Genomic DNA, 26,650 nt, shown 5'->3' with positions numbered 1-26,650 from the left:
GTGAGATGATCACTACTTTTATTATATCAGCGTAGATAGGACTTGTACAAATTGCAAATAGCGAACAACAAAAAGATCCGCTTGCCCTACTAAAGGCTAAAATGTATAAAATATACAAGCAACTGTTTGTGTGAGAACAGAATAAAATTCCATTGCCATTTTCATCCATCTCACGTTTACTTTTCCTTGCCTATCATGTACAGACTAATACAAACAGTATTCAAAAAGATCCGTTTTTAATTATTTCTGTGCCATGCTATAGTCATTCTCCAGTGGTAAGAATTTTTCCTTAGGTCTTCAAAATATGAAATATAGTTATAGCCCTGACTTAATTTCTAAAGATGCTCAAATCAGTAACTACAAACACGTGTAACTACATTTACATATTTGGTTATCAAAAAGAAAATTCTAGAATATTTTGAGAAGCCAACTAACTCCTTATGATTTCAGTGGCCTATTGCTGTCTATCACATTCAAGCATCTTGAAAATTTCTTACAAGACTGTCACTCTCAGAGAGGGGTGAGGCGCTCATCTTCTGTCAAGAAGCCATCATTAATGTGCCCTCCCTTCATGTCCAAGGGATCACAAGGGATGCCATTTTCAATTGTGATGATGTTTTCACACTTGTCTTCTGCATCCTCCACTCCAGGTGGTCCTTTCTTGTTCCTGAAAGAACATGAAAAGAGAGAGTGGAATCTAGGATGAGGAAGCTGTGGATGAATATGGTGTTGTTTGCAAACGTGACAAATAGAAAGGGGCATAAGAGGATATGAATGCTGAAATAATTGCTGTGTGCTTTCCAGGACTATAACAGTTAATGGGGGTAAAAAGACTACCAAGATAAAGATTCCACATTAATGACATGTACATACTAGTTAGAACAAGTAGTCTTATTTAAAACACCAGCCTAAGAAGCGTAAGAATAGGTATATTTAATATACGACACACATATTAATTCATTTGCAAATAACTCCATGCAAACAAGTTGCATGAAGAAATATATAGTGCACTGGCAACTTTTTAAAAATTAGTTCAGCCATGCAGTGGCGGTGCATGCCTTTAATCCTAGCACTTGGGAGGCAGAGACAGGTGGATCTTTGTGAATTCAAAGCCAGCCTGGTCTCCAGAGACAACCAAGGCTATATAAAGAAAAACCCTGTCTCAAAAAAAAAACCAAAATATAAAAAACTGAGCTCTAACCTAATTATGTAACATATGGAATTTCAAAAGGCAATAAATTCCTCTCATGGAATTTGACAAAGTAATGTTGAGTGAAGCTCAAATTAATGAAATATCAGAAAGCCAGTTCACCTGACTTTGAAGAAATGAATTGCTACAAACTGGCTGGTTTTACTCATTACCAAATAGTTGTGTTCATTGGTAAGTCTGGGTTTATAGTTCAAAATTCACTTTGCTAATTATATTAGAGCACTCAGCTGCAACTACAAGCCATTCCTATTCTACATGACAGAGTTGAGTGTTGGAGTTTCTGATGTTCTGACGCCCCATGTACTTGCTATTCATATCCTTAATGTTTCTTCAGAGTGTCGAAAGCTATATACCACTGGGGCCTTGAGATATCATTAGGGACTCCCAACAATGGTGGCAGTAACTCAGGTATCTGACAAATAAGGAGACGGCAAAAATTCTTTGATGATGATCAGAAGGGGATTTCCCGAAAAGTCCTACAAGAGAGTAAAATTTCGTGTGTTTTAAGGACTATTTGGTACACAAAGGGGGAAAGAAAAACAAGCTCTTATTTACAGGAGAATTCTAGCTAATAAAGAGCAATGGAAAGTCGCTACTGCTCTAACAGTCGATTCTGCAGAGGCTCACCGATGAAGACAAAACAGTTGAGTAAGTGATACTCAAATAGGCTTTACACATGATCTCAGAATACCCTCATAAACCACATATGAGATACAAAAGACTACCCATAGGTGGAAAAAACGTCAAGTGTTTTCAGATGAACACTGAGAAGATCCCAAATATTATTTGTTTTTCTGCATTCTTTCTCCTTCTAATTTTTTCATCTGACACTCATAATTAAGAAGGCAAGTTTAAAGACATTTTATAAAAATAACTGTCCTGACAGGGTGGTGGTAACGCACACTTTTAATCCCAGTACTCTGGAGGCAGAGGCATGCAGATCTCTGAGTTTGAGGCCAGTCTGGTCTACAGAGCAAATTTCAAGACACCCAGGGATACATAGAGAAATCCTGCCTCAGAAAGACAAAAACAAACAAACAAACAAACAAAAAAACAAACAAACACACCTGTTCTGAACTCACTCAAAGGTAATCATTCAATTCAGGGGGATAGATAAATCAACGAATGTAGAACAATGGTTGCGTGGATAGACAAAAAAGTTTTGGATGGTCAGATGGATGGAGGGATGGATGGATGGACAAGTGGATGAATAGATGTACAAACTAACATTGTAGGCTAAGGTACTCAAACACTAATCCAGTGTAATTGTTGAATGAAATCTATCATAAATAGAAGAAAAGAAGAGAGGGAAACAAGAAGAAAGAGAGGAGAGGAGGAAGACATATATATTTAGGAAAATTTATGAATCTCTTGTGTCTTCTTTTAATGGATGAAGAAGATACTTATATTCCAATCTTAGGAATTAGGAGTTAGTATCGTTTTACCGGGTTTTGCTGATGCTGTACTAAATAACATTAAATAGTTGACATTCAGAATGAAAACTAAAGTAGCATTCCAATTCTGTCAATCTTGATGTTATCATTTGATAGTACTTTGCCATTGTATATGCCATTATAAAATGGCACAAGTAACTCTCTGGGCAATCACTAAATAGGAGTCGTTGGGTTTTCAACATCAACTCATAAAGGTTCTGGCTTAATGCAGGGTTGGAAGTGTGGAGTTGTCTTTGCAGGTAGGCTATTGTGTTGCCTCTTTCTTGGGATGAAGACACAACACTGGCCATTCAAATCTCAACAACCAGCACAGACATGCATTGAGACTTTAATATGATGAGAGCATCCTCCCACCAGGCTAACTCATCCACTGAAAGACCTAAAATACTCTTTTTAATGTAGGGATGCCACCATTTTCTATGTCCTCCAAAAAGTCTAAGTAACTAATGTCTGTAATAGTGAATCACACCACTTCCTCTCATAGTAGACAGCATTTACTAACAAGTATGACTTAAGTTGGGAGACAGTCCATCACTTTAAAAGGAGGGGGCTTCAACAAAAGGGAAAAAAGATTAAAGATAATTTTTAAAAGCAAAAAAATAAAAACAAATCCCCCATAAAATTGTTCTTTGGCTTGGAGTGAATAATGACTTTCTCTAACAATAGATTTTAAAGTTTGCTCTGAATTATGTCGGTCCATATGACAAAAACCTTTCGGTAGTGGTGGTTCACATCACTAAATTTCAGCCCTCAGAAGGCGAGACAGATGACATCTGTGAATTCATGGCCAGCATGGAATACAGAGTGTGTTTGAGGCCAATCTGGGCCACATAGTAAGACTTTGTCTCAAAAAAAAAATATTGGTGAATTTTTGTAATGTGGGACATACACACATGCTGGCATATACTTACATACGTATACACACAATCTGTGATATGGCATATATATGCACTGGTACATATATGTATATAAACAGAGGAATATGCAATGCAAAGGTAGTCTGAGAAACAATGGCAAGTGTCTACTGGCCAGCCAGCTTCTTCTGTAAAACATAGTTTTGTGGGGTTAGAAAAATAATAACAGAGAGCTGGATATGTGTGGATCAATGCAAGGGATCTGACATCCCCTCTTCCAACTACAAAGGAAAGACAATCAGGCACCACAGTGAACAGGGAATAAATAAAAAAAAAAATACAAACAGGAAATGACCAGAAAGAGTCAGAGGGAAATCCTTATGGAAACATCAAATTGATCTGTGTTGGAGACAACTCAGGGACATCTTGTTTAGTGTGACCTTGGATCCAGTTGTTCAGAGTCTTGGTTCTCCTGGGCTTCACAAACTGCGGCGTCAGGAACTTGCTAGTTGGTAGACATGATAAGCAGCTCAAAGGTTATCTAACAACTTTATAGCACTTCGTCACATTGCATACCTTGTGCCATAATAAACCAATCCAGTACCCATGGGTTGCTCTTACTGAGCATAATAAAACTTAACTGTCTTTCTGGATTATTCTCATTTGATGTTCTGCTAAAAGCATGAATTCTTTCTTCTTGAAGGGTCTAAGAAGGAAAGCTGTGCTACCTCCTAAGAGATTGGAGGAGCTTATCCCCCATACATTCAGAGAGAGGTGGTCTAAAAAGGGAGGACATGAGATATCTCAGGAGGCCTTTGAGGATTCAGTGTGTTGTTGACCAAAATATGCTCTGTTCTGATATATGAGTAAAAGCAAAAGGAGTATTCGTGTCTCTCTTAAAACTATGGCCCAGTAGGTAAGTCCCAAGAATGGCCAGGAAAACAACAGTTAGACCAAATACATTTTTCAAATAAGACAGAAATAATTATTGGCAATTAGAGCAGTCCTAATGATCCATCTAAACAATTCCTAAGGAAAATGTCATTGTTGCTGGAATGACTTAGTGGACATTGCAGTATGGTGCCTGGCTTCTCTGGCAACTTTCTAATTATCCAACACAGTAGGCAAGTTCTTTAATATTGGTCAATAACCAGTATTATTCCAATAGCTAATTATTTCAATCATATCAGGATAATAATGGTGATAAGAATTTCTCCATGGCATGAATTTTACTAGATACCTTCTATGTGTTTTTGTCTTTTGAGTTCCTGCTACAATGCAGTACAGATTGTATTGTCCTTGTTTTTCAGATGATGAAAACTGAGTTTCAGATATATGTAATGACCTTTCTTTCAGAATGGAATATGATTCATGAAAGTCCTAGAACACTATTTTAGATACATCAGCCTCTACACTTGGCACAATGATTTACTACTGCATGTGTACTTTTTATTTGATTATTGATGATTCATTCCATGATAGGAGCTTTCGTGCAGATCACAGAAGACACAATCATAGATAATAGAGATGGGCCCTGCCTACAAGAAGATCATAGTCTTGTTACTAGTAATGCAGCAAGGCCAAGGACTTAAGACATAGAACCCTAGCTAATGTTCACACCTGAGCAGAGTCATTAGTAAATTTTCTTGGTTTGTTACTAGTTATTCTTCTTTTCCTGTAAGGTCAGTGGCAAATCAAAGTGTATTTGGGTTTCTTTATATCCTCCTTCTTGTACAAAGCTGTAATTCTCTCAATCGTTTCACACATTACAACTTGACATTCAAGTCAGATGTAGTGGCTCTCACTTTAATCCCAACACTCAGGAGGCAGAGGCAGACAGAGCTCTGTGAGTCGGAGGCCATCCTGGTCTACATAATGAGTTCCAGTACAGCCAAGGCTACATAGTGAGACCCTGTCTCAAAAAAAACAGACAAACTTTATATTCTTATAAATTGTATTACAAATAAAAGTGTAAGTCAAATGAGAAATTTCTTGATAATTTTTTTCCCTTGCTGTGTTTAGAAATGTACCCCTCTAAAGGGACCTCAGAATGACCTCTCTCCCTCCCTGAGAAGATTTACATACAATTAAGGATTGGTACAGGAAAGAAAGATAATTTCCTTAGTGGTGTGACCATTGGCAAGTTGCTGATGCCCCTGTGAATAACCCTCACCCGTGCTCCTGTAAGCAATCCCAGTGAAACTCATTGGGTCACCTTCCCCTAATAGAAAGGACATCAAAGTAAAGGGGGGGACAAGTTGTGAGGTATTACATCCTCATTATAGGCAGGAAAATTGAGACACATGGAAATTAGGTAACGTGACCAAGTAAGTTCACATATGTAAGTTTGAGTTTACCTAGTTTGAACTCAAGCCTCTCATCCCCACAGTTTGAGTGCTCAGTGTAACGTTGTCATTAACAAAACTAACAGATTAATGCCTTGCCTGAGACATTTCCTCAGTGGTAAGTCAACTATGCATCCGCCTTAGTCAACTTTAGCATGCCTCTCCATAGACTCAGAACAGTAGCACAAAGGACCACATAGCCCCTTCAGGTCTTCTCAGTCTGTGATTTTGGAACACAAAACTCTGTTCACTATTATTTAACACATAGATGGGATGGTTAAACATTTCTCAAAAAAACTTTCATTACATTTATTTATTTATTTATTTATTTATTTATTTATTTATTTATTTAGTGTAAGCATGTGTGAATGGGTGTTTGCGAGCCATGGCATGTGTGGAAGTCAAAAGGTAATTGGCAGGAATCTGTTCTCTTCTTCTAGCATGTGGGTTCTAGGGGTCAAACTTAGATCATTTCCTTTGACCTTTTGACCTTTCCCTGCTGGGCCAAGTTGAACATTTCATTAGCTTTCTTCCTCAAGGCTTGAAAAGATATACCTTCTGTATGATTATAACAAGTTTTCAGACGAGGCACGGTACACAGACCTGTGATCTCACTATATTGGAGGCAAAGGCAGGATGATCAATAGTTCAAGGTCATCCTCAGCCGTATGATTAATTCTAGACAGGTCTGGGCTACATGAGACCCTGTCTCTAGAAAATGGAGTCATAGGCTTTCCCCCACTTCAAACTGTACCCTCTCCTATTCTTTGAAACAATACTTTGCCAAGGAGAAAAATCACTACAGATAGTATCAAACTTAAAACAGAAATCATTTTGCTTGGGGAGATTGCCATAATGGTCCTGACTATATTTGATCATTGTTGATGCTGTGCGGGTTTCCACAAAACATTTGCCCATCTGTTTTCCTAGTTTGGATGTGAAATGAATTTGTGAAGGCAGCATTGTAACAACAGCCTCGCTTCTCCTAGGCAACAGATTATGATACTATGCAGCCAATTATTATATTACTGCAGAATCTGTTTGGAAGGAGATAGCTGATCCCATCACAAACTAGCTGAAAGACCAGCAAATGGCAAGAAGATAAAATAACACTAAGAGCTAACACTTGCCGAGCACTCACTGTATGCCAGATAGCATCCTAAGCACTCTCTTGTACTGAGTCTTTTAACCTATCAGGTTAATTATTTCCAGTACACTTAGCTTATCAGTGAAGAAAAGTTATCTACATGCAACCAGCAAAGGTAAATTTAAGCAGAATGACTAAGACCACAAAGCCATATTCTCCTCCCAAACTCCCGTTTCCCTGCCTCTTTGTTTGTACTGGAATACAGGTAATGGGTTCTGTGTGAGAGCATAATGTACGAGATCAATACTTCCAACCTAAGCACTTTATCTCCTGAATCTAGTGTTGTTTTAAAAAAAAAGTCCTGCATTATATTGTACTAGTAAGGAAATTGGGAATCAAGCAAATGATGTCAATTCACAAACGTTTTCAAATCATTTGGACCCACGAAGTATAAACATCTCAGAAGAAATACAACTTTAAAGTGCCAAGTGTGGATTTTCAAATATTGCAAGAAAATGTATCTTGATATTCTAAAACCTAAAACAAATGCATGCGCCAGAGCAAATAAGTCAGCACATCATGTCACAATCACCCAGAAAAGTCAAGCAAGTACCACTTGATCCTAGTCTTGGGGCTTAGTTTAAAGCATAAACAAATAGCACGTTTGTACCACAGTGTTACCATTTGTGGGAAAAATGGAGGTATTTGAAACTTAAAATGCTTCTGTTAGTAATTAGGGAAGTACACAGTAAAAGCGATAAGTGTGAGGAGAGGTGTTTAATTCAACACATATTTGATCAAACACACCCCACAGGTCCCAACTGGATATCAAGCCTTTCACAAACCATGTCCCTGTGGTTTTAGGATGCATATCCCCAGAGTGCCCCTTCACTGAATTTTTTTCTGTCTTTATCAGAAAGGAAGGTTTAGACAGGAGTAGATAGGTTTAGGGAAGGATTAATGGGGGGCAGGGGGAGTGCTGGAAAAATGCCTCTACTTTTAAGAGCGTATACTGCTCTAATGGAGGACTAGAGTTTGGTCTCTAACATCACAGCAGGTGGTTCAGAATCACTTTTAACTTCAACCCTAGGGGGACCCATCTCTAGTTTCTTCAGCCTTCTGTGCTCATGTGTACACACACCCTTATACACATGCACATAATTTACAATCATATTTTTTTCAATTGAGGAAGTTCTCATTTTCCTCTCTGAATTAGAGATACTTATAAACAAAAATATATTCTCCTTCTATCATGCTGACAAATTTTGTCTCCCCTCCTTGCTGCTACTCCAATAACTGCCACTGATCTGGAATTTCCCTTTGAAGAAATATTAATAATTTAGACATTAATTCAGCTTGTCTCACTGAATGCAAGAAAATGAACTCAAGAAACTGGACCCTGCATGTGAGCTGGTAAATTGAATATTTGAAAACTAAAGAAATTAAGACAACGTGGACAATATCAAAATGTATTTCTTTCAAGTACCCTAATTTAGCGAATCTGAGAGTCGGATAAAAAAACTACACTTTCTAAACAAGTGTTCCAGTAGATCCTGATTCAGGGAGTTGGTTCAAAAGCCACAAGCAACAGCAACTTTTTACAATGACAAACACACAAGGGACCAGTATCCACTAGTAGAAGAGAAGATTGGCGCAGGAGTTTGGCCTACAGGCCCCAGGCCAGCAATGGTAGGGAGACCTTAAAACATTTGTACTACTATGGACATTTGCGTGTGAATTACTACCAAAAGCTTAACTCCGCCCATGCAAAAAGTATGCTTTTCTCCGTGTAGCCAGCATACAAAATTACAACCTAGAACTTTACACAGCCTAGAGTAATCTGAGAGGCTAAACCTCAAGGAGCTGCCTCTCTCAGGTTTATCTGTGGGTATTCATGTCTGTGAGGGACTGACTGTCTTGATTATTAATTCATGTGAGGAGAAGACTCGGCCCACTCTGGCCAGCACTGTTCGTGCGGCAGGTAGTTCTGCGCTGTCTAAGAAAGCTAGCGAAGCTCGAGCCTGTGAATGAAGCACAGTGTGAGGCAGCAAACAGCATTCCTCCGTGGTCCCTCCCTGTTAGTTTGTACCCTGACCCTGACTTCCCTCAGTGATGGACTGTAACCTGTAAGAGGAAATGTTTGCCTCCCCTATGTTGCTTTTGGTCAGTGTTCTGGCACAGCAACAGAAAAGAAACTAGAACATAGATGTTAAACTCAAGCCTGGATACAAAACGGTCTCATAGGATACAGTGGAAGAAAAACAGTGGGGTGGCTTATGGGGTAGAGGTGTTCATTATGCAAAACTGAAGAGCTGAGTTTGAGAGCTTGGCCAGTGTATAGGGGAGAAGAGAAAACTGACTGCATAAAGTTGTCCTCTAAAACGCGCGTGCGCGCGCACACACACACACATACACACACACACACACACACACACACACACACACACACAGAGAGAGAGAGAGAGAGAGAATCATATATACACAGAGAATAATAAAGAGAATAGAATAGAGTACAATACAAAACAACAGAGGAAAATATTAATAAAAAGGAACCTCATTAAATAAGAGACACGGGATTTTAAAACCATCAAAAGGGATAAAATTAAAATAGCTATATTGTAAGTCATGACTTAGGTAAGTTTTAGGCATTACCTTGAACCAGTCAGAAGAAAGTAGAAAATATTCCTTAACCCATTTATCCCCAGGGGACTGGAGAGATGGCTCAGAGGTTAAGAATATTGACTGTTCTCCCAGAGGTTCTGAGTTCAAATCCCAGCATCCACATGACGTCTCACCACCATCTGTAATGGAATCCGATGCCCTCCTCTGGTGTGTGTGTGTGAAGACAGTGTGCTCACGTACATAAAATAAATAAATCTTTTTATAAAAAATTCATTCTGAACATCGTACCTTCTTCGTTGCCGGATTCCGGATAAAACCAGTAGTGCAATTGCAACTGTAACAATGCAAAATATCACACCAAATACAATAATCCAGACGGGCACAGATGGATCCAGTGGGGGAGCAAGAGTGGAAGGAATTTTTAAAAATTCCAGAGTATGATCATCCAAAAAGAATGCACTGTTGATCCGGTTCCTGTTCATTCTAAAAGGCAATATAATTTCTTTTTAAGGCAATATAATTTTAGAGAAGGAAGTAAGACCGGAGTGAAACCATTTAGATACCAAGTTCATACCTATCTCTCAAGGCCTTTGAGTTCTGCCCCTACCCCATTTTATTTCTTAATATTTGAATGAATAACAAAACTTTAAGGTGACTTACATAAAGATCACCTGTTTCTTTAAATTAAAATATTTTAAAAAGTGCTTCTGTGTAACTACACAATTACTGCTCAGGGGCCCAAAACTCTAAAGACACATGAAGGCAAATGTTTTTGTTTTCCTGTGGGTAGGGAAATCTAGGTGTTGGTAAGAGTCAGACAGTCAGGTTGGTGGTGAAGAGTTCTTTTGCTTTGTTTTGTTTTTGTTTGGAGACAGGGTTTCTCTGTGTAGACATGGATATCCTGGAACTCACTATGTAGATCAAGCTGGTCAGAACTGAGATCTGCCTGCTTCAGCTGCCTTCCAAGTGCTAGGATCAAAGGCGTGTACCACCTTCACCAGTCTGCAGATTTTGTTTGATAATTGGTGTGTTTTATACTTGGCATGCACCTGATTGACTAGCTGCAATTCAAATGCTCGGTAGGCACATTTGGCTGGTAGCATTGGGACTGGGCAATCATGGTCTAAAGCCGTGGCTTGAGAATCTCTGCAGCCCAGCATCAGCCATCAGGAAAGATCTCCATCAGCCAAGAAAAGTCTATGCTAAGGTCAGAGGATGTTGCTCAGTGATACATCTCCACTCAGTATGTACGAGCTGAGTTACATCCTCAGAATCACATAAACTCACAACTCTATGCACTGACATGACCATTCATTGACAGGAAAGAAAAACTCCAGTGGCAAAAGGATAGTTTATATGTAATTTTAGCAAATTGTAGAACATTTCCTCTATTAATCATCTAATCTTTTAAAATAACTGTGTGTGTGTGTGTGTGTGTGTGTGTGTGTGTGTGTGTGTCACATGGAAGTCATTGAAAACAACCTTAGATGTCAGTTCTCACCTTCCATCTTCTTTGAAACACGGTTACTTTCTTGCCATAGGCCAGGCCAGTTCCCCATGAACTTCCCTAGGTTCTGCCTCCCATCTTGATGTAGGAGCCCTGGGATGACTGACATGGGTCACCATACTAACTCTGGGGATCCAAATTCAGATCCTTATGCTTTGTGGCAAGAGCTTTACTCACAGAACCATCTCCCCAACCCTCATAATTGAATCCTATTTAAGTATGAGAATGAAAACCTTTTGCCAAAATAGTGAGTATCATTACTGAGCTATGACTGTGAGGAAAACAAAACTTGTTCCGTGCCCTCACTCCATCTCCCTGCCTTATTTGGTTTTTGCTGCTATTTTGGTCCACACCAGGAACATATTCTGACTCCTCTCAGGTAGACTGGAAGTTCTAGTCAGATTCAAACAATATCACCTCCACCACTGAACTCCCTCCCCTATGGATCACACAAGATTTAGCTAAGACCTCGGTTTAATTACTTCAGTTTTCACAATAGAGCTGTAACAGACACTTTACAACCAGTTGTTCATGTCCACACCTCAGTCCATACATATGACTACCTAGTGCAGATTTTAAAATTAGAATAAATTTGATCATTAAATGTGTCATCTGCATGTATAAAAATGTCCAGTGAGACTCATTATTTTGTACAATTAATATATGCTAATAAGTTTAATTCAGCTTTTAAAAATCACTGTAGATGGGGTAGCAGCAAGGGTGAACAACTGACCTTTGAAGTCTAATAATTTTAAGGGAGGTTCTGTCCTGTGCATAGTAGGGTGGATAGCAACATCCCTCATTTCTGCCTGCTTAGCATGGGTGGTGCCTCCTTCTCCTCCAGTTGTAACAAGAAAAACGTGTCCAAACATTGCCAAACATTTGTTTCCCTGAAGGCAAATTGCTACAGGAGGAAAATTACCAATCTACACCAATCTCTTTTGGAAACGAAGTGAATGGAATACTTGACACATTAATCAGTGCATCATGTGTGGAGTGGAGTGAGATCTCTTCAGTATCTATGGAAACAGATATGCCCATCAGGGAGTTGATAGATGGATCAGTGAACACCATACCCGGGGAGGATTACCTTATGGCCGACTGTACTTCAGCTGCAGGAAGAGTATGGTTTTTCAAAGGGTCTGTGACCACAAACCAGAATGACACTCTCTGGGTTACATTGCAAAGCAGGACGTGGGAAATTCTGCAGAGATGGGAGAAATGTGTTATAAAAATATCATCATAAATCACATGAAACTATTCACTCTGATCTGATCACTGTCACACGAGGGAATCTTAGATATATGTGAGAAGTCATTTCTACCATTGAAAAGAATATCTTAATGCCTTTAATCCCAGTACTTGGGAGGCAGAGACAGGTGGATCTCTGTGAGTGTGATGCCAGCCTAGTCTACAGAGTGAGCTCCAGGACAGCCAGGGCTATACAGAGAAACCCTGTCTTGGGGGAAATAAAGAAGATAAAAATTCAGTTTATGGATGGATTTAAGGTCTGCTCCAAAGGAGGAAACGCATGCCTAGGACTGCAAATCTGACAAAGAACCCTTGGTGGGGAAGTTCGCAAGCCTCAGGGGAGAAGCAAGTCCTATTATTTTGCTAAATAGACACAGTACCGATTGTTCTCTAAATTTGTAGCCCTACACCCATGGATCATAGCCAGAGAGTATACCCATAGATTAGTGCAGCTCTCAGACCTCAAGAGAAGTTTCTTTGTGCGATGCAGAAACTTACAACTGGAGAAAAGTACAGAGAACGCATGTCAGTAGAATGCTTAACCACAAGGGGATATCTGCATCACCCTCACCCTGGGGCTCAGCAACTATAGAGGAAGAAGGGGCAGAAAGACTGTAAGAGGGAATCGGGGTCTGGAATGAAACAGTATCTTCTGGACATGACAGGACTACTGTGCTCAAGAATTCACGATAGCTGTGTTTGCCTGCACAAGACTGTACAAGATGGAGCCAGTCAGACTTCTAGCACAGATTGGGAGAAGCTCACAGACCCCTACTTCTAATAGAGGAGCCATTGATAAGTTTATAGCTTCTGGGAGAGGGAGAGTCAGTGTTTTTTAATGCTATGGCCTTCGGTAGATTAACCACATAGTATGGAAAACTGTCTCTTCTTCCTTTCTCTGTCACAAACAAAAGTAGAAGCAAGTGGCCCTCTGCATGGAGCTAAGTGTCTGGGACCATCAGTTGAAAGCAGAAGGGATAAGTTCCTGTATCTTCCATGCAGCGTCAGTTCCAGCTGCAGCTGCTATATCCCAAGATGGCCTCCTGCCAGTAGACGCCAATCTGGAGGGTGGGGAGCTAAGGTCAAAGGTTCAAAGTGGGCCCCTTGCCATTCAGAGAGCAGTCGCCTAGTATCAGCTAGCTCAGATATGGTCCATGCAGGTCCTAACAGTATAGGGTTGTGTGTTCCCTTTATCATCTAAGCCAGTGTTTCTCAACCTGTGGGGTGTGACCCTTTGGAGGAGTTGAATGACCCCTTCGCAGAGGTTGCATATCAGATATTTACATTACAATTCATATCAGTAGCAAAATTACAGGTATTCAGTAGCCACAAAAATAATTTCATGGTTGTGGGTCACCACAACGTGAGGAACTGTATTAAGGGGTTGCAGCATTAGGAAGGGTGAGAATCACTGACAAGCAGTAGCAGCCCCTAATAACGTTGTCTATGGTCACAGGCCTGCCAGTTGGGTAAGCAGAGGATCCCTAGCCCCCTTCGTGCTTGGCTTAAGCCCTAAGCCCCAACCATCAGTCTCTCTAGTCCTCTGTGCTTCATTAACCAAGTCCTCAGTTGTGGGAAAGGAGACCACCCTCTCAAGAGCTCCCATCCATCTGCCTGCCTCCTAGAAGGGCATCTAAGTAGAACTGTCTCAGGCACCTTGACGCAAATCCAGGTGGGCAGAAGGTCTCAGTGGCACTTTGCCAGAACGCAGGGACCATTCTCAGACCCACAGCCGAATTCTGCAATCAGGACCTGAATTCAAGCTGCACTTGCCTCAACTTCACCAGAGCCCTCAGAAAGCGAACCACTCTGCTCCAAGTCCAAGCTAAGGTCCCCAGAAGTTACCTCTGCAGCTTCACCAAAGGATTGATAGTGCTCGCCTCTGAGAAAGAAACAGAAGCTCGAGACCAGGCCATCTGCCTTCACACTGATTACCAGAAATAAAGTAGTAAGAGTTTCTCTTTTTTTTTTCTGCGACTATAATTTCTTTCTTTCTAGGACTACAGCATGGTTTTCCACAAGAGGTACTGTTACGGTTTGGGGCCAGATTACATCGTGTGCCTTAAGAGAAGCAGCATGCTTGGGATCTTAAGCAGCAAACAACAATAGAGACAACTAACAAGGGCTTCAGGCAGTTCAGTATTCACTGGGATAAGAAGCCAAAAAAGGAATAAGAAGGAAGGAAGGAAGGAAGGAAGGAAGGAAGGAAGGAAGGAAGGAAGGAAGGAAGGAAGGAAAGGAAGGAAGGAAGGAAGGAAGGAGAGAGAGAGAGAGAGAGAGAGAGAGAGAGAGAGAGAGAGAGAGAGAGAGAGAAGAGAGAAGCAAGCACTGGTTGAGAACCACAAACCAATTCTGACCTCTACTGGTAAGAAACTGTCAAGCTTAGTCTTCCAAAATGTGTGGCTCTGCAAAAGTAACAAAGACACAAATATGACCAGAATGGTGTGTGTGTGTGTGTGTGTGTGTGTGTGTGTGTGTGTGTGTGTGTGTGTGTGTGTGTGTGTGTGTGTGTTTCCATTTTAGGGAGGTGAAGACTAAGGAAACAGAGGTCTACATTTTGGAGCCTGTATTAGGTTGAGAATAATTTCTGTTATTTGGCCTCATTGATAAGCAAAATATGTAAAATGAATTTTAAGTGAGAGACTTTAAACTTTTTAATTGGCTTATTTTTGAAAGATGTGTTTAACTCTTATTTATGTGTATGAATGAACGTATGCACTTGTGAACAGGTACCTTCAAATGTCAGAAGTGTGCGTCCAATCACCCGGAACTAGAGTTACAGGCCACTGTCAGCTGCAGGGACACTGAACTTGGGTCCTCTGGAAGAACAGGAAATGCTAATAACTGCTGAATCATCCCTCCAGCCTCCTTCCCAAATTTAAATTTAAATAATACCAAGTACTGGCAAAGTGCACAAGAAATGGAATTCAAAGAAGGTATTAAAAAGCCAATGGGTCAAGTCTCTCTGGAACATTAATTAGAAGTATTTTCCAGAAGATGGAGCATGGCTACCTCAAATTCCTGCATCTGCACACCTGTACCCAGAGACACTGATGAGGAGAGTCTTTGTAGCAGTTTTCACTGAAGCATTGGAACAACATAACTGTCTATCAATAAAGGGGAATGGATAAAGTAACTATGACACATGCCATAGAAATAGTACTCCAATACTACTAGAGAAAAACAACGAAGCGCAATCAAGCCAGATAATTCTGTTGTGGGGAAAAGAGTACATACATATTCTCTTAGCAGCACATTTGACTTCTACTCGGCCTCCAGCTTTGAGAATCAAAAATGTTTCCAGGTATTGCAAAACATCCTCTGAAGGACAAAATAGTCACTTGATAGAAAGTGCTGACGTAGAACTGCGAATCTTTAACACATAGATAGGGGCTGGAGAAATGGATCAGCAGCGAAGATACTTACAGCTCTCGCAAATGCCTAGAACTCAGTTCCCAGCGCCCACCCCAGGCAGCTTGTAACCACATATGGTCCAGATCCAAGGAATCTGATGCCCTTTCTGGCCACTGAAGGCATTCACACACACACACACACACACACACACACACACACACACACACACACACACACACACACACACGGCACACACATACACCACTAAATAATAAATAAATACATAAATAAAAATAAACCTTAAAAAAAGATGCAGTGGGAGGCAGAGGCAGGCCTCTGTGAGTTCAAGGGTAGCCTGGTCTACAGAGTGAGTTCCAGGACAGACAAAGCTATACAGAGAAACCCTGTCTCAAAAAACTAATAAAATAAAATAAAATTGAAAATACTTTTCACAACTGAATACAAATCCTCTATTTTCCAAATTTTATATATGGATGGGTCTAATGGAACCATGTAAGTTTATTTTAGCAACCACTGTGAACAATGATGGATTGATTTTTCTTTTGAGTGTTTTACAATCATGTACGTGTGTGTGTACTGAAGAACCAGCCTGCCTCCATCTTAAATAAAGGCCATCTTATAGTAAAGACAACTAGGTTCATTCCTGTTTATGATTAAGCCCCTGTGTCTGAAGGATTGGGCTATGCCCACCTGTACCCTTAACTACAAAAGGTTCTGTACTGCCTGTTCCAGGAATGGCCATCATGTCTGTGTTTCCTAAAGTCGGTGATAACCATCTTGCAGCCCTACCTTTGTTTCAGAGGGTTATATGAGCATCTCTGACCACCTTGTTATGGCTACCTGTTGTTATGACTACCTTGTTCTGCCCTCCTCCGACCATGTCTTTGTGTCAGGAGGGGTTAACTTGTTATCCTTACATTCTGCACCTATTTTGCCTGCCAAATCTGCCATTTGGAAATCTCCTATCCCTGGCTATAAAAAGTCTTGTGTTCCTCACATACAATGCTGACCTCTGGAACCCTGCCTTAGGGAGAGGCAGCCCATGTACGTGAATAAAAGAGCTGGCTTTAGTTAATTTGTTCATGATGATTTGGGTGGTCTCTCTCCATCCATCTTTGGGATTAGCAGTACCATGCACATGCTGGTGCCTGTGGAGGTTAGGAGAAGGCACTGGGCTCCCTGGAACTGGAGTTATGAAGAGTTGCGAACCACGCTTTTGGTGCTGGGAACTGAGCCTGGATTCTCTGCAAATGCAGTAAGTGCTCTTAACCATGCTTTTAAGCACTGAGTCATGTCTTCAGCCCTTGACCAATGATTTGTTTTTTATCAAAAAATTGTATTAACATCTACATGAATGGCTTCTTTCAGCGACTCACTAAAAAATAAGCCGCAAATGTTCCCTCTGCCTCCTTAGATGTATGAAGCACTGACCTAAGGCAATTCTCTGCAAACTGGCTCCATATTTAGTTCTCATCGATGAGGCCAGACAAAGCCAAGGGTAGTAAGAATTAGGCTTTTGTTTCTGAAAATGAGGACTAAAAATGAGCTGGTCTGCAAGCATGAGACGTGTAATCCCCTTACCTTTCCATGGGCACAAGAACACATTGTTCATTTTAGGTCACAAGACTTATCCTTGGATAATTAAGTAGAGCGAGAAATCCATTACATGTTCTATGCTACTTAGAAAGAGAAAGCAACACTGGCAATAGACTTCTACCTATCTTACAAAAAGTGACGCATTATCTTAAAAGCCAGCATTTGTATAACACGCAGTTAAATGTCTGCTTGCCTGAAAACTAAACTAGACTTCTAACTAGCTGACAGTTTCCTTGACAACAACTAAGAATGCTTTGGAATTCCGGTTGCAGTAAATCCAGTTTAAATCATTTGGAACCTGTGTCCCAAGCCCAAACATCTACCCTCAATAAACCAACTAAAAGAGTCAAATTAAAGTGGCAGCAGAAAAGGAGATTTATTTAATGTGACCACACTGGAAGAGAGACTATGGGATCCAGGGAAGCCCCAAAGTCCATCTTGGAGGCCCTAAAGTGAGATCAATGTTTAAATGGAGGGCCAAGGATATGCACATCTAACAGCTCTGTCAAGGTGTGGCCCTGCCCATTACTGGCTCCCCCATGTCTGGGCTTTAGTCTCATTCTGAAATCTCTTTTCAGAAGACAATTTCCTGCTTGATGGGTACCTGCATTTTCCTTCTCACAGCATGAGATTTCTGGGGAAATTCTCATTTCTTGGAGGTCACTGTTTTGGTAACAAGTAGTCAAATTGACAGGCAGGGATATGTTAGAATATTTTTACATCTGTCGGGCCTGTTCAAGTACACAGCAGGCTTTCAGAAGGGCATTTATTTCTGTGGCTACCACTACAGCAATATACTTCCTTAGGCTGACACCACAGTCCAACTGAAGGAAAATGTGTTCTTCGCAATGTCATCATCGTTGACCTTCACAGAAAAACATTTCACTGATTTAGTTTTATACTTTGTTAGATTTATGATAAGCAACAAAACTTCTATAAGCCCTGGGTGTCCATTGAAAGTTGAATCACCTTTCAAGATCACCACAATGTCCGAGGTTCTGAAGGAAAACATTCCAAAGGTGAATTCCTCAAATTCTGAAACGTTACATAGCTCATCACCTTTGCCCAAGAACAGAACATTTGGTTGAACAAAACCATGAACCAGGGAAAATGTAGGCATGTGGGGGAAATCACAGTGCCAGTGACAGAGCGAAGTACAGCATTTGCTGACAAGAAGAGCTAGTACACAGAAGAGACCCTTACTGTTATCCCCAAGAGATAAGTGCTCTCTTTCCTTTTGAATTTTTCTAATTCGATCACCTTGTTTGTATTTAGATTGATTTTCCTCTAATTACATGTATGTGTCTGTGTGATTATTGTTTCATGCCCACAGAGGCCAGAAGACATCATCGGATCGTCTAGAGCTGGAGTTACAGGAAGTTCTGGGCTGCCCTACATGGGAGCTGGAACTGAATTCATGTATTCTGCAAGACACTGTACTTCTTTCACTGCTATGCTTCTCCCTTATTTGTATTTCTAAAAATTACAATGCTAGGGGAGATGGAAGGGAGGTAATAATGGATGGATATGATCAAAATATACTGCATAAATATGTGGAATTTTCAAAGGATAAATTTAAATGTCATTAATATTTTTTCTTTAAAATTTGATAAAGCATGAGGAGAATTTAGGGTAAATTTTTCTTGTTTCTCTATATACTTTCTTTTATAAAACTTTTGTCATTGTATAATACATTATTATTATTATTATTATTATTATTATTATTATTATACATGTATACATGTGTAGAATTTGTGGAGCTAGCTCAGTTGTTGAAGTATCTGACACATGACCATGAAGACCCTTCAAGTCACCGCCACTAAGAGAACAAAGGAGGCAGAGACAAGTGGATCTTGGAGCTTGCTGGCCAGCCTATCTAGCCAATTCTTCATCATACATGCAAGCACGTGCGTTCGCACGTGCGCGCATGCGCGCGCACGCACGCACACACACACACACACACACACACACACACACACACACACACACACACACAAACTGAAATAGGGTTTCACTATGTAGGCCTAGTTGACATAGAACTCACTTTGTAGACCAGGCTAGCCTCAGACACTCACCCTCTACCCCTGGAATCCTGGCATTAAAGGTGTGTACCATCACACCCCAGCTTCCTTTCCTGTTTTTTAACTTTTTTTGCTTACATCAGATATTGGGAATCTGAAAGAAATCAATTGATAGTTATCCTATTCTCTGGGTTCTGAATTACTGCAAAAGTCATTCTTTAGTAAAGCACTTAGGGCTTGGAGATGAAAGGACTCCTTGGAGACTATTTAGTTCCTAGGCAATGTTTCCTTCCTAATCTTAAAAAATCCTGAAATTAAACCATGCCTGTGGTTCCCAGTCCTCAGGATGCTGAGACAGAAGGACCAGAATTTCAACACCATCGTAGCTACATAATGAATTGAAGGCCACCTTAGACCACATGAGACTGTCTCAAACCAACAACAACAGCAACAAAAATTCTGAAATGAAACAAGTTCAACCGTAACAGTCTTTGGTAGAGCTAAGTTGAGACCCATCTCATGTGGTAATACATGGCAGGCTGTACGACATGGAAACTTCTAATCTAAATGCTCCTTAACAATACCCAGAAAATACAGCCAGACACGTCTACCAGAAAGCAGCACCGGGAAAGCTGGGAGCATACAGGGCAAGTTTGCTCCCAGATGCTTTATCCAGCCCACCTGAAGGTTCAGGAGAGGGAGTAGAGAGCCGAGTGGTAGCAAAATCACAAATAGAAAAGGAAAGAATCTCTACAAATAGAGAAGATTCATCCAGAAGAGTAGGGAAACAAATGTAAAACTATTAAAGCTGCACAGGCATAGTGGAAAGCACATTAATCACAGAGACTGGGCAGGGAGTTCTCTGTGAGTTCCACACCAGCCTGGTCTACATAGCTCCAGGAGAGCCAAGGCTATATCATGAGACCCTATCTCAAAAAACAAAAACAAACAAAAAAGCCACCATCACAAAATCTATTTTTTAAAAGTTTGTACTAAGTACTTTTAAGAAAATTAACAAGATATATATGTGATATATACCAATGTGGGGATCCATATTTAGGTTACGTTTTAGAAGAGAATAGATTTCTTTGATATTACCTAGCTCTCTGCAAGAAAAATGATATTGTATAATAGAAACATGGAAAGCTTGGGACATAAAAATGCAAATATAATTTTGCTCATGGCCATTGACAGTCATGTTACCCATTGAACGAAGGGAATATGATAGAAATTGTAAGCTGAGCCCCGTCGGAACATTAAGTATTCTATAAAAATGCAGGTTCCAGGTGTCTCATGCCTGTTACCCCAGCACTCGAATGGCTGAGGCAGAAGGATCACAAGTTCCAAACCAGCTTGGGCTCCACAACAAGTTCCAGGCAAGTTTACAGAGAAAGTTACAAAGCCAAGTAAGGGATGCAGAGATGGTTCCGTGGGTAAAGATAGTTGCTGCCAAACCTGAGGGCCTGGGTTTCATCCCCCAAACCCACATCATAGAAGGAAAGAACCAACTCCCACAAGATGTCCTGACTTCTACTTGCGTGTCATGATGTGTATGCTCTCAAAGGGATTGGGCAAGGCATTTCTGGTGCCCAGGAGCAGTTAACAAGCTACACACACACACACACACACACACACACACACACACACACACACACACACACACACACACACACACACTAAATATGTAAATAAATAATAAATTTTATAAAAAGAAAATTGCTGGCCCCTTACATCAGGGGAGGGTACTAGAGCATGTTCAACATGGAAATTGGAATCTCAAACAGGCATTTGAGATTCCATGCTGTTGGCTTACTCTGTTCCTTCTCTGTTGGGAACTTTTCTCATGGAGAATGCCACCATTGCTCTGAAGAGATATTCTTCATCTGTGTCCCAGACATACTGAAAGAAAAGGGAAAGTAGAGGTGAATGAGATGGGAAAGAGTCCGTTGGGTGGGAAGTTCCATCACTCTCCTTTTCTTCTTTCCTCACCCACTTCCATGTTTCTCTTGCAGTGGCGATCATGACAACTCACATTCTTATGAAGTCTATAATTCCAAGTTTGGCCTTTCCTGTTGCACAGTTTTAGACTCTGCACTGTCATTAGCCTGTCAACAAACTTGATATTTGGATAGTTCATCCTAGCATATCATGAGGGTGTTGTTAAGATCTGGGGTCATACCGAGATGGAAACACATATTTTCTTATCACTGCTCTTGCTTTCTTAGTGTGCTGAGGAAGGAACAGTAAGAAAAGTAGGCGACCCTAAACAACAGCAGAAAATGTATCCTCTGGTTACCTTCTCTATACACAAAGGGTATATTCTTTCCTAAATATCTTTAGGGTCCAGCAGTGGTACAGGCTTACAATAAGTAACCTTAGCACCCAGGAGGGTGGTGCAAGCAACTCAGGCCAGCCTGGTCTATATAAAGAGTTCCAGGCCAGCCACAACTGCATATTGAGAGTTTGTCTAATAAAAATTATATGTATAAGGCTAGAGAGACGGCTCCGCATTTAAGCACACATACTGATATTCCAGAGGACCTGAGTTGAGTTCCCGGAATCCACATCAGGTGACTCATAATCAGCTGTAACTCCAACTCTGGGGGATCTGACACCCTCTTCTGATCTCTATGGATACACATTGTTTTAATTTTTAAAAACAAGTATACAGATATACCATATGTATATATAATTTTATATAAACATTACAAATAGGTATACACATGCACATTCTTGTGTGTGCTCGCACATAGGGAAGCCTTGTTGTGAGGATGGAGCCTGCTCAAATATAAATGAGACTGTCAGGGTAGCAAACAAAACTGACAATGCCTGCCAGAACTTGCCAGAGCATGGCTTTAAATTGCATTTCGGATCTTGGAAAGGACACCTTAGTTCCTCTTACAAAATGAGCATGCACTCTGCCAGCAGGAGTGCAGCTTAGGTCATGGAGTAAAGCTCACAGCTCCTGAGATCTGGAAAAGACTAACTAGTGCTGCTTTGTCTTGGGGCTTGAACAGAGAGAGCCAACTTGAGTCGAGGGGAAGACTAAAATAGCCTGTGTGTCTCCCAGTCATGTCACCTTTCTACTATGACTTTCAAAGTGTTTCTGAGTGGTTTCCAGGCAAAGCAAGTGACACATACAGTAATAAAAAATGTACGACTGAAGGAGAATAAAGAAAGAGTTACTTAGGGTTACAGTCCTGGCTTAACACCCACAGACCAAAATAGCGCCTGAAGAGACATACGCAAGAAGGCTCCTAGTACTTTATGTACCTGTTGTCCAGATACCTGGCATACAGACAGTGACTTCATGGACCACACAGTGCATATTAGTTGCATGTATTTATCTGTCATCAACCATTACTTGCTTCCTCATTTGAATAATACTTCTACCAAGCCCTCAAGTCTCCCTGGTCACTTTACCTTCTGCCTATATCTAAGAACACTGAACCCTCACATTTTAGTTGAATAGTCAAAAGTAACAAAGTCACAGAAATGGGCTTGTTTAATTTTAAGTTCATGATACCCTACTCTCAAATTCCCTGCTCACCTCTTAGCATTCTCCAGAAATTATTTGTCTCAAAACAATTGTCTGTCCCAAGACTGCTTCAAACTTCCTACATGTCCCCCGCAATCATAACATTTTCCCTTCCACCTTGGATCTCACTTGATTTTTTTTTTAATGGTCCCTCCAACAGCCAGAGCTGAAGACTGAACCTGGGACTTTCACTTGCTAGGCAAAAGCTCTCCACTGAGCTTAATCCCTAACCCCTGAGTTTGTAATTTAGAGATAATGTCTCAATTTAGCAATTTAAACTCCCTTGACCTCCTAAGGCAAAGAAACGAACCTTCCACCACTGACATATATCCTAACCACTTCCTCTCCTGAAGTGGCAGACATTTCTCTCCTGATAATGGCTAATCCCCACAAGTGTGCTAGGAATGCCTCTGCTCCTCCCTTCTCAGACTTGAAACAACATCAGTTTCTTCTGTGTACTCAAGTCTGGCTGACTGGAGCCTGTCCTCTGACTTTTACTCATGCTCAACTGAACCAATAGTAAGAACCTGTGGCCCTGCTTGATCTTCCCACTGCTAGCGCTAGCTCTCTCCAACCTTTCACAGCCAGATTTCCCTCTCCCTCCCCTCTCCCTTTCCTTTCCTTTCCCTCCCCCTCCCTCCCTCCTCCCCTCTCCCTCTCTCTCCCTCTCCCGTTTCTCCTCCCCTTTTCCTCCTCCCTTTTCCCCCCCAGGGTCTTATGTATTTCAGGCTAACTGAGTAATGCAGAATGATGGTGAACTTCTGATCTTTCTGCTTCCATCTCCTAAGTGCTAGCAGGCCTGGTTTATGGGGTGCTAGAGATGGAACTCAGGGCCTCCCACATGCTAAGCAAGCACTCTACCAGCTGATGTACAAGCCCCAGCCTCCTGAAGCAGCCGAGTCCAAGCCAAAATTCTTATAGGAGTGACCTATATTTCTGCATGTTCACACCCAACTTATTCTGCTTATTTTATCCTCCTCTCCAATATCTGACTTTTCGGCTCTACATCTTTCCAAAGATAGCTCCCGCTAAACTCCTCGACCTTCATATTGCTTCACAGAATGAGCTTGGCCTCTCAACAGCTCCTCTGTCTTGAAACAAACCCCCTCCCACCCACTGTCAGCATGGCACACATACCCCATGCGCTCTCCTTTTTTCAAGGCCCTTAAATGCCATGTTCTTCCTCACAGCTTCAGTTGCAGACATCCTGGTCTTCCTTCCATCCTTCCCGTTCACTAAGCTTGTGATTATTGCTGTGTTCACCTGTGACAGCCCTCTGCCATCCCTCTCTTCTCCGCTCTGTGTCTGTTCATGGTTACGTTAGACATTGTGGAAGTGCCTGGCACAGAGGCTCCTGCTGAGGCCAGAGCCCAGTATACTCCTCCCTGTATTACTTCCCAAGACTGCACATTTGCATTTGCTTTACTGACTATTTGATGGACAACTGACTCTCTCACTACTATAAGCTCCACAGAGACTAGACAAGCCCAGTGTTAGCTGCCATTGCGTCCCTAACATGCAGTCAAGTCTAAAGATCCTGGGATAGGAGGGCTTATACACTCGCTGGGAGCTGGGTCTCTGCAGTCAAACTCCCTAGGTTTGACTCTCCTGCCATTTACAGCTTGAGATCTTCAGAGTCGCACATGACTCTGGGCAGTGTTTTTTCACTCATCCAATCAGAATCAATGTACCTGTACTCAAAGGGGTACGGGCTCAGAAGCTGATAGTTCAGTGCTTTGAAGAGCCCCCACTACAAAGTAAAATAATGTCTTAATAAATGCTTATTTCTTATGCTATTATAACAACTATTACTTATCAGACGAATAACGAAAACTCAGGCAGCCAATGATTGGTCAGCAAATAGAATACCTCCAAATCCCTTTAGCAATCCGGGTTTCATTTGCTTGTTTGCTTGTTTGTTTTTTGTAGTACGAGGCACTAATATCATCTACTAGGTTTTTGTTTTTTTTTAATGCAGAGCTGGGAAACTGACACTAAAATTCAACAGTAACATCTTCTTAATTCAATGATCTTTCCTACTCTTCCACCCCCTATAGACTCTGAGGATTTTAAACTTCTATTATCTCAAGCACAATTTCCATACTGTCACCTTCATAGATGGGACAAAGCTTCATGTAGAACTGGACGATTCTGTACTGTGAAATAGATTGGTAGCACTAGTCTTTCTTTCTGATGACTAGAAAACAGACTGATACCATTTAGATGCCCACATAGTGAAGGGCAGACAACCTAAATAAATGCATCTATATCAGACCAGACAGTCCCCTTTGCTCTATATTCCTGGACTGAAGGTTTCAAGTTTTCAAAACTGTTTTCTGTAACATGATTTCCCCATGTATATTCAATCATTCACTACTGATAATGTACTTTAAGCAAACTCCTTCTATCAGTGACTCCTGTGTTACTGTAATCTGGCTTTGGCAATCAGACTTGAAGACTCAGAGAAGCCATTTATTTGAAAAAAACCAAAGCTATTAGAAAACAAAACAATGAGACAGCAGGTGTTTTACTTACCGCTTTATCTCCAAGAGCTGCCTTGATGCTAAGTCTTACTTTAAAGGCATTTTCTGCATCTGCCAGAGGGAGGGGAAAAAGAAAAGGAAAAAAAAAAAAAAAAACAACAAAGAGCAGTAAATTAGGAAAAACCGTGAGAAAATGGAGCCTGATAAATCCTGATGTTTAACACAGCCCAGATGAACGTAACAAAGAACTACAATTGATCTGTACCAGTGCCCCTGTAACTTGAACAAAAAGCCTATGAAATCACTTACATTTCCCTTCAGATTCCTAAAAGTCATTGGTTCACCTTTCAAGCCACATGTCCAAAGACTTAGGGGAAAAATCATTCTTTTTTTTCTTCACTTTATAACTTCTCAAGCATTTAGGAAACTTTTACTATATTTTTTAAGCTTCAAGGCTACGTACCTGGACGGCAGAGTTCAGCGTGAATAGTAGTCACCAGGAAAAAGAGTGCCCACAGCATTCTTTCAGAGTCGCAAACAGAAGACAAACTGAGACAAAAATCCACTCTCTACTTAAAGCTGCTTTAACCATTCTGTGACCCGGATTAGGGTATCGGAGAAATCAGCGAGCCACCATCTAAAAGGTTTAATAATTAACGCCCATCAGTTGGGTTAATACGTCCATAGAAGCGAACCATCTCCTGTCAGTTATTTACGAAAATCTATTTGAGAAACAGGTTAGTCGTTTCTTCCTCGAACTGTACCCCAGAAGAATGTTTCCTAGGCTGACATAATCAGAAGCCTCCCTCACGCCTCCTACATGTAATTGTCTGGTTTTAGCTCAAGGTGGAGAGCACGGAATCCTCCCTGGAGGTTTTCTTTGTGCCCTTTCAGGCTAATCTATCTGATTCAAAGATGGGCTATCATACTTGGGAAACAAATATAATTCCTTTTTCATCTCTGGTGAGCAAAGGGAACACTTCCTAAAATGCTGGTTGGTAAACAAGTCCCAACTAGAGGATGGTTGGGCTGAACTCTAAGACCTTGCTGCTGTCTAAAACCCAACAGTAATGATATGAAGTGTCGCTTCTGGATATGATGATCCTTAGATGGTAATGATGGTGATGATGATGATGACAATGATGATGATGGAATCTCCCCTGAACAACACTCTGTACTGGTGACACTAGGTACAAGTAAATGCTAACCCCTTAAAAGGGGTTGGAACTGCTAAGAAACTGTAATTTAGTTAAGTTGCTACACGGTACTAGTGACAAGATGGTTCAGTGCAACTATTTAACAGTGAC

General features: G+C 40.9%; 1 protein-coding gene across 1 annotated transcript; it reads right to left on the bottom strand.

Moving 5' to 3' along the window:
- Nucleotides 1–25,937, bottom strand: Cltrn (collectrin, amino acid transport regulator). Its single transcript, XM_032889920.1, has 6 exons — nucleotides 25,807–25,937; nucleotides 25,396–25,454; nucleotides 21,136–21,221; nucleotides 12,170–12,283; nucleotides 9,861–10,055; nucleotides 1–667 (listed from the first exon to the last, which is right to left on the bottom strand). Exons 1-6 carry the CDS (start codon nucleotides 25,862–25,864, stop codon nucleotides 511–513), a joined length of 669 nt encoding a protein of 222 aa, XP_032745811.1. The 5' UTR covers nucleotides 25,865–25,937; the 3' UTR covers nucleotides 1–510.
- Nucleotides 25,938–26,650: the final 713 nt, after the last annotated feature.

This window comes from Rattus rattus, chromosome X (genome assembly GCF_011064425.1).
Source record: "Rattus rattus isolate New Zealand chromosome X, Rrattus_CSIRO_v1, whole genome shotgun sequence".
In the NCBI taxonomy this organism is placed as follows: Eukaryota; Metazoa; Chordata; class Mammalia; order Rodentia; family Muridae; genus Rattus; species Rattus rattus.
Note: the sequence above shows the minus strand (reverse complement) of the source record. Positions and strands in the feature narration are given on the sequence as shown.

Bases quoted from the DNA above. Each gene is read 5' to 3' on its own strand.
- Cltrn (XM_032889920.1), bottom strand. From the start codon at position 25,864: ATGCTGTGGGCACTCTTTTTCCTGGTGACTACTATTCACGCTGAACTC. The intron at 10,056-12,169 runs GTAATCCTCCCC...ATTGCCTTTTAG, and splicing joins GAAGTACAGTCGGCCATAAG to AATGAACAGGAACCGGATCA. The intron at 668-9,860 runs GTACGATGTTCA...ATGTTCTTTCAG, and splicing joins GGAATCCGGCAACGAAGAAG to GAACAAGAAAGGACCACCTG.